This window comes from Caretta caretta, chromosome 9 (assembly GCF_965140235.1).
Source record: "Caretta caretta isolate rCarCar2 chromosome 9, rCarCar1.hap1, whole genome shotgun sequence".
In the NCBI taxonomy this organism is placed as follows: Eukaryota; Metazoa; Chordata; order Testudines; family Cheloniidae; genus Caretta; species Caretta caretta.
Genome location: NC_134214.1, coordinates 49,231,786 through 49,244,011, shown reverse-complemented (window position 1 = coordinate 49,244,011; position 12,226 = coordinate 49,231,786). Strand labels below are relative to the sequence as shown.

The 12,226-nt window shown below is 42.3% G+C and overlaps 1 protein-coding gene across 10 annotated transcripts in view; it reads right to left on the bottom strand.

The window, feature by feature from the left end:
* ARMC8 (armadillo repeat containing 8) overlaps positions 1-12,226 on the bottom strand; it is a 184,486-nt gene that overhangs the window by 46,792 nt on the left and 125,468 nt on the right. For all 10 annotated transcript variants that reach the window (XM_048862922.2, XM_048862926.2, XM_048862928.2 and 7 more), the window contains 3 exons: positions 7,805-7,865; positions 2,503-2,703; positions 274-369 (listed from right to left, as the gene is read on the bottom strand). In XM_048862922.2, coding sequence (XP_048718879.1) covers positions 274-369; positions 2,503-2,703; positions 7,805-7,865 — 358 coding nt within the window. The remainder of the gene's footprint in view (positions 1-273; positions 370-2,502; positions 2,704-7,804; positions 7,866-12,226) is intronic.

Sequence of the window (12,226 nt, the reverse complement as noted above, 5' to 3'; positions counted from 1 at the left end):
AGCGTTTGTTGCATCACAGCGTGAAATCAAATATCTCTGGAACTCATGCAGAAGAACTGCACCATAAGGTTAACATAACACATTATTTGTAAATCCAACATGTTCACACGAGAACAAAAACCAAAGTTGCATTCTATTCATTCTTCACTTATGCTTTTATTCTCTCTGCTTTGTCTCAATCAGTGATAATGCACTCCACCATGACTTCCAGGTTGATGTCACTCCCTGCATGACGGCTGCCAACACCAAAGGATGACCCTCTCTCAGACTCACCTTCTTCCGGATGTCTTCATCATTTGCTCCAAGTGAAGCATACAGCTTGAATGCAGCCTGGCGCAGTTCGTGAGCATGCTTTAAATCATGGTCAAGCTATTGAAAAAAGTAAATCGAAGTCAGATACTTTATGAAAGATCATTTAAACTTGCACATGGTATTTTCTTAAGCGTTATAGGTTAGTGCCTGTTTACTTGAGTTTTGATTGCATTACACACCAAAGAGGCAGGATCACCACTGAAACTGTAGATTAACTTTGAGTATGTGTTTATGTCCCATTGAAGTCAATAATTAAAGTTAAGCACACATGTGAGTGCTTTGCTGAATTGTAGCCTATACAGATAAACAGTAATAACCAAGAAACATATGTATGCAACCTCTCAAAATACAGGATGAGATTAGTTACATTTTCCAAGACAAAATGAGTCCCACTCTCTTCCTCCTCTACAAGTCAGACCAAAATGTCCTCCTTTCGCCATGTCCACCCCACAGAAAGAGTTACATGGTCAGATTGGGGGAAAACAACTAGATTTACTAGGATCTAGATATCAGAGGGGTAGTCGTGTTAGTCTGTATCTACAAAAACAATGAGGAGTCCAGTGGCACCTTAAAGACTAACAGATTTATTTGGGCATAAGATTTCATGGGTAAAAAACCCACTTCTTCAGATGCATGGAGTGAAAATTACAGAAACAGGCATAAATATATATTGGCACATGAAGAGAAGGGAGTTACCTTACCTTACAGTCACTTCCTCATCAATTATTGGGAGTGGACCACATCCATCCTGATTGAATTGGCCTTCAACATTGGCTCTCCACTTGTAAGGTAACTCACTCCCTTTTCTTCATGTGCCAATACATATTTATGCCTATTTCTGTAATTTTCACCCCATGCATCTGAAGAAGTGTTTTTTTTTTTACCCACAAAAGCTTATGCCCAAATAAATCTGTTAGTCTTTAAGGTGCCACAGGATCCAGATTGCAGTCCCATAAAAATGAATGGCATTAAGGGACCAGAACGGCTCTTAGAACTTTGGCCGAAAGGCTCCAACAGATGAAGCAATGGTATCTATTTAATTCAACATGAAAAACATTGTCAAGGGAATGTTGAGGTTGCAGGGTAAAGCACTCAAAAGTCAAGAAATGCCAAAGGTAAGGTTGTCTGAATAAGCTTAACTCTGCCCCAGTGCATCCGCATTACAGTACAGTACATTACTTCATGATTATATACAATTTTTAAATAGGACAATCAATTTATCCTGCAGAGCCCTGCCTCATTCCATCTACAATTTACAAGATATTATCCATTTCACAAAATACACTCACCACATGGCTGAGTTAGGCATACATGTGCAATGCCGCTGATCTTTGCTGTGGACATTCATAAAAAGTGTTAAAAACACAGTGTCAGACTCAGGTCTGGAATGTTGGTTTTTTGATTCTCTAGCCAATGTCTAATGCTTCCCAGCCAATTACTGAACCTCTTTTTTTGTCTTGTTTATTCCATTTAAAATTTGGCTAACAATTCTTTGTACTTATGTGGTATTTTTTCCTGTGTGGCTCTCAGAGCATTTTGTAAACATGGGTAAGCAGGAGCAGCCCCATATTATAGGAGTTTGGGAACTAAATCTGCCAACTGTGCTTTCCCGGGCTATTCCAGAACCAAATGGGATTACAGGGCCTTTGTCTTTCTGGAGTACATTCCAAATCAGTGGAAGAAGGGGCGGGGGAAGGCCAAGAATACTTTCCATCCCTGGGATCAACATTCCTTTCTTATGTTCTCCCTTCCCCAGTGAGGGGGGGAGTTAGAGAGAGTAAGCAAGACAGGGAGACTGAGTCTGCAACTCCATGCTCCCATTGCAAAGGAGGCTAAAGAACGGTCTAGAAGGTGGTGTAGTAGGTGCTTTGCAGAGTGCTTGGTTAACAGGCCTTTGCCTGCTCACTGCTCCTACAGTGTTATCTGCCTGGAATGTTCCTCCTCAGTGTGGGAGGAGGGAGAGTCATACAACAAAAGAAAGGTCTTGTGCCTAAAGAGCCAAAGACATTGAGGGCCTGATCCAACTCCCACTGATTTCAAGAGGTGTAGGATCAGGCATTAATACAACAGTGCAACAACTGAAAGACCACTTTAATTAAAGTTCTGAGTACTCAAGACACACATTTGCAGTTTCAAAATCTCTTTCATGTACTCTGAGAAGTTCTGAACTGACAGAGAAAAAACACATACCCTTTTGATATCGGTGATTGCACTGACTGAGCTGGGATACTTGAAGTAGTCAGAAAGCATTGCAATAAGATGGTCTGTAATACTGGCAATTCTCTGGAGCTCAACATCTGTTTCAATTAGATAGGCAAGTGTTTCGGCTCCTTCTACTCGTTCCTCCAGCAATCTCTCCTTACTACACATCCGAACCAAACTTGGCAGTGTCTGGAGGGTACAGAATTCAACTTTATTTTCAGAGAAGATAACCCGTAAGTCTTTATAGATTCCATTTCAGTTTGATGTCAAGAGCAATTTTCCTCACCAAAGTCTCTTAAAGAAAAACGGTTCAAATGGTTGTGGGAATATACACACAAATTAAGTTCAACTTATTTAATTATAGGCTCTTCTTAGCAGTCATCACTGCGCTATAGGGTTCTCTCCTGCCATCTTTTTTGGTCATAATACTCCTTGCAAACGTCATGTCCAGAAAGGACCCACAACCAAAATGTTCTGTATGGAAGTTCATATGTCTACTTAATAGTCTTTACTTGCAAAGCTGTGCTGTAGAAAAGAACCCTATGATTTGTCCTCAGAACTCACCCGCACTGCTATGCAAGAGGCTTCTAGGTACCAAGGTAAAAATGAGCACATCAAGTATCCCATTTTGATTCTAAACATTCCCAATTCAGTATTGCCACAAGAAGCAGCTTCTGGCAGTAGAAATAGACTGATTCCGAAACAAAAAAAACTAACAAGAACATGTTGCAATGATTTATGTCTCATACTCATGGTGTAAATAAAAAAAGCTGAGTTCCTTAGCAGTAACAGGAGTGCTAAAAAAATATTGCCTTCATGTAGTTCAACTCTTGGAATCTGCATATCAAGCTGTGAGACCTGAGAATGGCTGAAAGCAGAAAGCCCCAAGAGAGGTCCATGGGCTATCCCTCATGGAGATGAGCAGTGAGACGAAGATTAAAAAGAGGCATGTGGCCTCTCCTCATTCATTTAATGTCCCCTGGACTGGAAAAACAGAGGGCCTGATGCAACAGGAAAGGAGTGTGAGGGAGTATAGGTCTGTGGAGACCATATATTATTAGGACTCCAATTACTAGTAAGTAATCTAGTTTTCCACTAATGACATTGCCACCAAAGAGTTATTGGGGATCAGATATGCAGCAATCTGCCACAGTAGAGGGATTGTGGGTTGGGGGTGTAGGAGAGTGCTCTGGGCTGGGACTGAGGGCAGGAGGGGGATCAGGGCTCGGGCAGGGGGTTGGGGTATGGGAGGGGTCAGGGTGCATGCTCCAGGCGGTGCTTACCTCAAGCAGCTCCCAGAAGCAGCGGCATGTCCCGCTCCTAGGCTGGCCAGACAGCTCTGCGTGCTGCCCCCTCTTCAGGAGCTGCCACTGCAGCTCCCATTGGCCTCAGTTCCTGGCCAATGGGAGCTGTGGGGGCAGCGTGCGGAGCCCCCTGGCTGCCCCTACACAGAGGATCTGGAGAGGGGACATGCCGCCGCTACCAGGAGCCACATGGAGCAGGGCAAGCCTCGGACCCCGCTCCCCGGCTGGAGCACCAGAGCAGGGCAAGCCCTGGACCTTGCTCCCTGGCGGGAGCTCGAGGGCCGGATGTGGCCTCTGAGCTGTAGTTTGCCCACCCCTGTTTTAGCCTCTCTGGAAATTATCCAGGAGTACTTAAAAGGAAGAGGTAGGTCGTTGCTGGGGGCATGGATCCAGCCACAATGAGGGAAATCAGCTCCCAGAGAAGTGAGATTTCTAAGACAGGTGAGTTTGTTTGAAGTTTCTTTAAGGCTTTTCCATATCTCAATCCTGAAGAAAGAGTGTTTGCTTAAAGCTTACATGGGATTTTCTACCTCACTTTCTTGAGGAAGGAAGAGACCAGAGACTGAGGTCTGTTTCTGCCCTGGGAAGAGGGTTTTTCCGGATTTATGGTTTCTCTTTTCTGAAGAACAGAAGGAAACTGAGACCTTCATTTTTAAGGACTGTTTTTTAAACAAGTGATTTCAGACTTTGGTGTGCTTTGATCCTGGAAAAAGGGAACCTTGGGTCTGGAGAATATTAGCTCAGTAACCCCCCTCTCCAAGTCCTTAGCTGCCCTGCGGTAAAATGGGGTTAGTAATAGCATTCTGTACTTAGATAAAAGGATTTAGCCACATGTTCCATTCATTTTAATTTACATGAAATGGGATGGGGAAGAGGTTGGATTCTGGCATGAATTCAAAACTGGAGGATACAGCTTTTTTCAGTTTTCTATAGAACTGAAGTGATCGGTTTTTATTCCTTGAAATTGGACAGTCCCAAGGAAGTGGAAAAGGGTAGGAGTAGAATTGAGGACTAGTTATAGAGGTCCCGTGTAAACCTTCAAACTGCCACTGAGTCACAGCAGTTACAGATACATTTGAAGTAGAGGGAGGTGACCTCTGATTATTAGGGAAAGATTTGCACAGACCGATTGGATCTCCCTTTCTGGTGAGACTAAAAACAGGATGAGAAAGCAGGCTGTTGGAACTCAGACCTGCTTTGGAATTCAAAGGCCTAATATTTCCTATGGCTCTGAAAACCCAGTAGACCTGGTCATGAACCTGATACCTTGGAAAGTAGAAAAGTTCAATCTGTTTTGCTAAATCGACAAAATCAGGACTCACAAAGACATGACGATTTTACAGCTGTACTTCCTGAGGTAATCTTCATGAGACAGGACTAAGAACTGAGACACCTTATCAGAGCTACAAAATAATCTCCAAGCACCATCCTGCCTCTTCTGGTCAGTGAACAAAATCTGACAGGTTTCAGAGTAACAGCCGTGTTAGTCTGTATTCGCAAAAAGAAAAGGAGTACTTGTGGCACCTTAGAGACTAACCAATTTATTTGAGCATAAGCTTTCGTGAGCTACAGCTCACTTCATCGGATGCATACTGTGGAAAGTTTAGATGATCTTTTTGGTTAGCTAAAAAGATCTACACTTTCCACAGTATGCATCTGATGAAGTGAGCTGTAGCTCATGAAAGCTTATGCTCAAATAAATTGGTTAGTCTCTAAGGTGCCACAAGTACTCCTTTTCTTTTTTTGAACAAAATCTGTCACTGATCTTCAGAACCAGATTTGTAAAGAAGAAAACCTTACTCCATCTGGAATCATTGTAATGTCCCAGGAGCAGCGGATTATTACTCACTCTCATGGCTAAGGTAGCAGAGAAATACAATTTCCTCCTAGGCAGAGGCATCTTCCTTACTATTAAAGCGGGTAGATGGAAAACACTGCTGAATTTTGCCATTTAAAAATCTGCTGCCACTACCAATAATCCAGAAACTGGGCAATTAAGAAGAATTCAACCATACTGGAAACCTGATAAGAGTCTGGACTTCTTGTTACTGAAACTGTAACTGGGATGGACCAAACCCCTCCAGCAGATTCGCAAAGCACCTTAGCTCAAAGAAGGTCAAATAGTTTGTGGGTGGAATTTACCCTGAACTGAGATAAAAGGGATACTACAAGCCTGAGTCATGCAGGTTACCAACTCCTGGAGAAAAGGAGGAAGAGATGAGAAGATTAATTTGAACAAATATGTGAAGAGGACAGGGATCTACAATGCTGTTCCCCGCCCCCTCCTCCGGCTCACAGCACTTAGGCGAGGGACTAACTCAGGCACCATATGCCTTTCCATTTCCTGAACAACTCTTGCTCTTAGGATTTCATAGGCCTCAAGGACAGATCTGAACAAAGAGATTGCTGAAAGCCCCTCTGGCACAGATTGATGCTTTGAGGAGACATCAGCACTGGAGCACAATTAAGTGAGACAGAGAAGACAAGTACTTCTTTGCTTTAGTCCTCACAGTGCTGTAAGTACAGCTGTCAGTTGTATCGTGGATTCCTGGTACTCTGAGGCTTGTGGAGAACAATCAGTTGTCCCCTCATGGGAGGGGATGGAACCTAGGATCACACATACAAGCCCCTCAGGGCCAAGGACAACCACCTCTTCTATGAAAAGACTTCAAATCTGAGACCTGAAGTGTTTGGGAGAGGATAATGTTTTGCTGCTGACAACTCTGATGAGAGTTGGTTCCACTCTTTGGCTGCTAAGCCTTATCCACAGCAGGAGTTTCCTCCCACTCCCAGGTAGGGGCAAGAAGATCATACATGTCAAAGAGATACTGTGAACGCTGCTCGACCACACATCTGATGAAGTGAGCTGTAGCTCACGAAAGCTTATGATCATATAAATTTGTTAGTCTCTAAGGTGCCACAAGTACTCCTTTTCTTTTTACATCTAGATTGTGTATTTCTTAAACCTGAACTGTTTCCCATCATCTGGGATGATGGATACAGAAGTCTCACTGGACCGACAGCTCTTAAACCTACCAAATTCTACTACTATTCAAACAATTAACAGACTGAACAAGGGAATGCACAGGTTCTTTGACTGCATTGTCTAGCATACAATGAGGAAGTAAGAAATACTTAAGAGGGCACATTCTTTGTATCCCTCAGCTCTAGAATGTTCAGATCTCTAGTTGATACATGAACATTCTAGTTGTCAGTGCTAGCCATGGTTCTATAACTAACCACAAAGTTGTGTAATTCCTATAGGGGTGCTCTAAAATGGCAATTTCCTGACAGAAGGCTGGATATACAAATCATACCTAACACACCACGATAACAGTATCAAAGATTTCACTTGCCCGCCACCATATACGGAATGATGAACACAAAAATATCCAGACAGATCCTTAAGAAAAATATTTTATGAAACTATAATTAGCAGAGATGCTTTTTCAGATTAAAAAATTTAAACTGAAGGAAGCACAGAGTACCATCTGTTGAATACTGTCTCTTAAAACAATCAATCACAAATGATAGATTATCACTTGCATTCAGACGGGAGCCTGATAAGTAGTTTTGCATGTTCTTTCCAAATGATTGTCCAATACTGCAGTGCAACTTTTAAAGTTTCTGCAACTTGACAAATATAAAATGGATTTTGTACCAAACTTTTTTTCCTGGATTCGGACTTACTGTAACTAGCTTAATAAACAGAATTAAAATGTCATCACTATTAAATATTTATAATGAATGTATTGATACATAAGGAGATTTTCAAAAGCATAAATGGGAGCTAAGCATCTAATTTTTAAAGAGATCTGGACAACTAACTGCACTTTGCCTTTGAAACTCTCCCCCATAGAATCAACAGTGCTTTTGTAACACTTTATTACAGATGTACACAAATAAAATAGTGACAAACACATAGTGTGATAAAACTCTGGTTTAACTGCTGCTTAAATGTCAAACAAATTATGTAACCAGCTTACCTTTAAAACAATGCAGTTATCATCTGTCTGGATTGCTCCTGCCCTGCACATGTAAGTAAGGCTGTAACAAGACAGCAGAATATAAACTCACTTACTTCCAGCTTTTATAAACATTAAAAAGTTATTGTAAAAAGAATGGCTGTGCTAACAGAATAACTACTTGACTTTGTTATAACACCCATTCCAACACGAAGTTTTACTGGGCTCGGACACCATTCCATACACCATTTCAGACAGTTAAATACTTGAATAATACATTTTATTTTTCTACATGCAGCTTTAAAGACTTAGCTGTCAAACCCTGAAATGACTAGCAATGGTAAGATCGGTTAGGTTTTGCTCTTGCTAACACCACCATAAGTTTGGAATAATTTTATCAAAATCAGTGAGAACAGAATTGGGACCTACGTTTAAAAGACACAAAGTATAAAATGCACCAGAGAACCAGGTTATTGCCCTGATTCAGGAAAGTATCCCTATTAGGCCACGACTGAAGCATGTGCTTAAATCCCATTGAAGTAAACAGGACTTAAATCCATTCCTATTCATGATAGCATGTAAGCATGTGCTACGTGCTTTCCTGACTTGAGTTACATGTGCATAAAATGGCAGAGTACATGTTGTTATGGAGCCTTACATTTTGGATTTCCTAACTTTTGAATTTAAACGTTCAGCCCTAACACTGTAGTGAAGCAGCATTTTGTAGTTAATCTTCTTTAAAATAAAAAAAGCTGCACGCAAATTAACTTGTTTGTGTTCTCACAATCAACTGAGCATCATGGTACCTGAAGAAAGCGTGCCCTCCTTCCAGATACCAGGGTGGTTACTAAACACCCTATGTTCTTTGAAAAGTACTCCCTGAGACTGTGGCATTGGGAAAGGGGTACAGGAAAGACTGGTAGCCGGGTTAAGGACACACTGGCTAGATGGAGGGTGACAAGAAAGGTATCATGGAATTGTGGGTTGAGGGAAATTGGGTGAGGTTATTACAGGCTTGTTGGAGAAGAATCAGAGGTACTCAAAGGCAATAGGTAATTTCTCAGGGTGTATAGTATTGCAGGGAAAGTGGGATCTGAAAGACACTCCAAGATATTTTCCTAGGTGGGATGGAGGTCATCTCAGGCTTCTTGGAGGATCCCCTGGTGTCTCAAAAGAAAGGTGCAATGGGAGCTATTATGTCTTCTACATTTCTAATGATGCTGGAGGGGTCTCTCAGGAAATGTCAGGTTCCTGCTTGGTCCAGCTATCCATTTAAATTTAAAAAATCATGTATAAGTTTAAGAAGTTTGCCAAAATTAGAACAAAAATAAATTATTTACATGTCAAAATTAAAGTTAAAAAGGGAGAAAACCCTCAGTCTATTGAGGTCTGTGTTAACTACTCCGGAGTAAGTAGTGATGGCGGTTAGGAAGTCATAGATATCCAAGTACTTACTGTCATGGTATCTGGCACCACTTACATGTACATAATTAAAAACAAGTACTTCTACAAAGGTAATAGATTTGATCTTGCCCTAAGCCACCCATCAACAAATGATACACTCAGCTAAAAACCTGCAATAAAGAAAAGGCTAAGTTAAAGAGGTCACATTACAACTCTCCCTTAAAAGCGAGCAGATGGGATCTTGCAATCAGCAGAGGTGAGGCCCACAGCAGGGATATTTCACTGAGATTGACATTACCAACCTCACAAAACCAACAGGATTTGTTTTTTGTTGTTTGCACGCATTTGTAATTTCTGTGATTGGTTAGAAGGAGATAGCCTGTCTCTCAAATAGCTGCGTCTTCGGCCCAGCTAGGACTCGTCTACACAAGGAAGTTGCACTGTTTTAACTTAAATCAGTTTTAGTTAAATTAATGTAAACTCCTGTATGGACATATTTATTTTGGTTTAAGAGAGGCTTAATTCAGTTTAGCTTAAAGCAATTCCTAATCCATTTAGGACTTGTCTGCATGGACAGCTGCAACAGTTTAACTTAGTGTGATTTTTAAAACATCTAGTTAAACAAGTTCAATACCGTACAGACATACTTAACAGTATTTCACTTTAAACTAGCCTCACTATGCTTTAGTGCAAGAAAGGCAGTCTGTCTGAGTAACCAAAGCTACAGAAAGATTTTTCGAAGGGTAAACCTATGGAAGTTACATTATCATAGAATTGTAGGATTAGAAAGGACCTCGAGAGGTCATTTAGTCCAGTCCCCTGCACTCATGGGAGGACTACATATTATAAAAATTGCAGACTGCTAATGGGGTAGTCAGTCAGTCAGTGCTGCTATCTGGGAAACCAGTAACCATTTTAGATCCAGAAAAACCCTGGTATCATTTGTATTACAGCAGAGCCCAGAAGTTCCAGTCAGGCCCCCATTGTGCTGGACTTGTAGAAGTATACTGAAAACCACTATGACAACAGGCAGTTGTACATGTTAAGCTGAGAATACAGACAAAGCTCCTGACATTTTCTTAAGATGCTTCCTTGAGCCTGGTAGCATAACTCTGACCCGCCAAGCAAGAGCCTAAAGCAACCAGCCCACTTTTGTCCAGGTCCTGATCATGGCCAGGTATTTGGAAAGCAAGAAAAGGGCCAATCCAGATTTGATGAAAAAGATGCAGATATCTCATTTTTACATGGAGAAAATTGCAAGCCATAACAGCTCACTATCTCCTCTTATCTCATAAAAGCAATGAAAGATGGGGAAGATAGAAAGGACTCCTGTGTGATTCTCCATGCAAGATCCTTCTAAAGGCTACGTCTACTATTGGAACCAGGGGTATGATTCCCAGAATGCGCAGACACACTCATACTAGCTCTCTTCAAGCTGGCGTGCTATACATAGCAGCGTCACCAGAATAGCACAGGCAGTGACAAGTGACAGCACAAGCTAGCCGCCCCAAGTACAAACCCACATGGGTACATGTTCAGGGAAGCTTCCCCATGCTGCCACTTGCCACTGCCCATGCTACCCCACTATTTTTAGCCTGCTAGTTCCATGGAGAACTAGTGTGGGCATGTCTACATGAACTGGGAATCTCTCCCCCAGCTCCAAGCCAAGAGGTAGCCTAAGAGAAATTGCCCATTGCACTCTCAACCAACCAACCATACTGGGGGCAGCTGATAAATCTAACAACATCAGCATGGACCCTTGGTCTCTGACCCTTGCCTAAAGGAGGTCAACCAATGAGATTTGCACAGGCTTTTTTGCCTTGCACAGGCATAAAATGGTCGGGTAGGGACCCAGGAAGTGGAGGACTCCAAATGCTATGGGAGATGAATCAACACTATCTTCTCAATGGTTTTCCCCCAATATGGGAGGTTACAGACAACGTAATTTGTGAAGTTGTTAACTTTTAAAGCCAAATGACAGCATATATAAGGATTGACAGCTAACAACCATTAACAGTAACCAGTAATGGATGCAGATGCTCCACACAGATTTTCACCAGTTGTGAGACCACAGGTCCCTCTTCCAGACAGTTAAACACATTTCACCCAGTGCACTGAGAACTCCCACTTGCAAAACTATGTGGAACTCCATCCGGGAGGATGGAAAGCCTGTCCACTCTTGCTCTGACACTCAATCCAAAGAATCAGACAGACTATCTTGGATCGAAAAATCCAAACACTACGAGCTCCAGGATTAAACGCACAAGCTCAAAAGGGTTGGGAGTCCCCATCAGCAAAGTCCAGAGATAGCATTTGGTGATAAGCCCAGCCCCCTCTGCTGGCAAGTGGGAGGTGGTACAGGAATTTCTTATGGGGTGCTGTGCCTGGGTCCTGTTTGTGGAGAACAGCTAGTGAGTGTTTGAAAAATATGAAGCTCCATATCCCTTAGCTATGAGAAAGAAGAAGTCACTTGCTGGCTCCTCTCTCCCTTCCTGAGCCTTCTGGCTGCTGTAAGGGCAGAGGATATTTGCTACTCTACCCCTCCCCCTAGATCCCACTGACTGCTGAGTGGGCTGTGCCAGCTACTCTACCCTAGCCCCATACCCCCTAGACTCCTCCAAGGATAGTTGGCAGTAGGATTATTCCCCTCTATTAACCCTGCATGGTTTTAATTCCTCTTCCCACAAACATCATCAGGACCACCACTGCTGTTGCTCCTATCTTTCCCACATTGCAGCAACATCCAACCGTCAGTGGCACAAAAGCTGTTGAATAGCAACAGTGAAACTGCCTGCAGTCATTTTAAGTGCCCATATATTGTTGCTTTTTACCTCTACAGTAGAAGGAACAGCAGCAGGGATACTGGAGGTGCCTGTAGCACTGTCTATACTAGTGAAGTTTTGCAGAAGTTTCCCGCCATTATCATCACTGGTTCACATCCACCAGTATTAGCAACGCTGGGAGCCTCAGCACAAACCAGCTTCTGGATGTCATTGATGTTTTAAGCACTTTGTCATCTAATCTGCTCAGAGCCAGTTT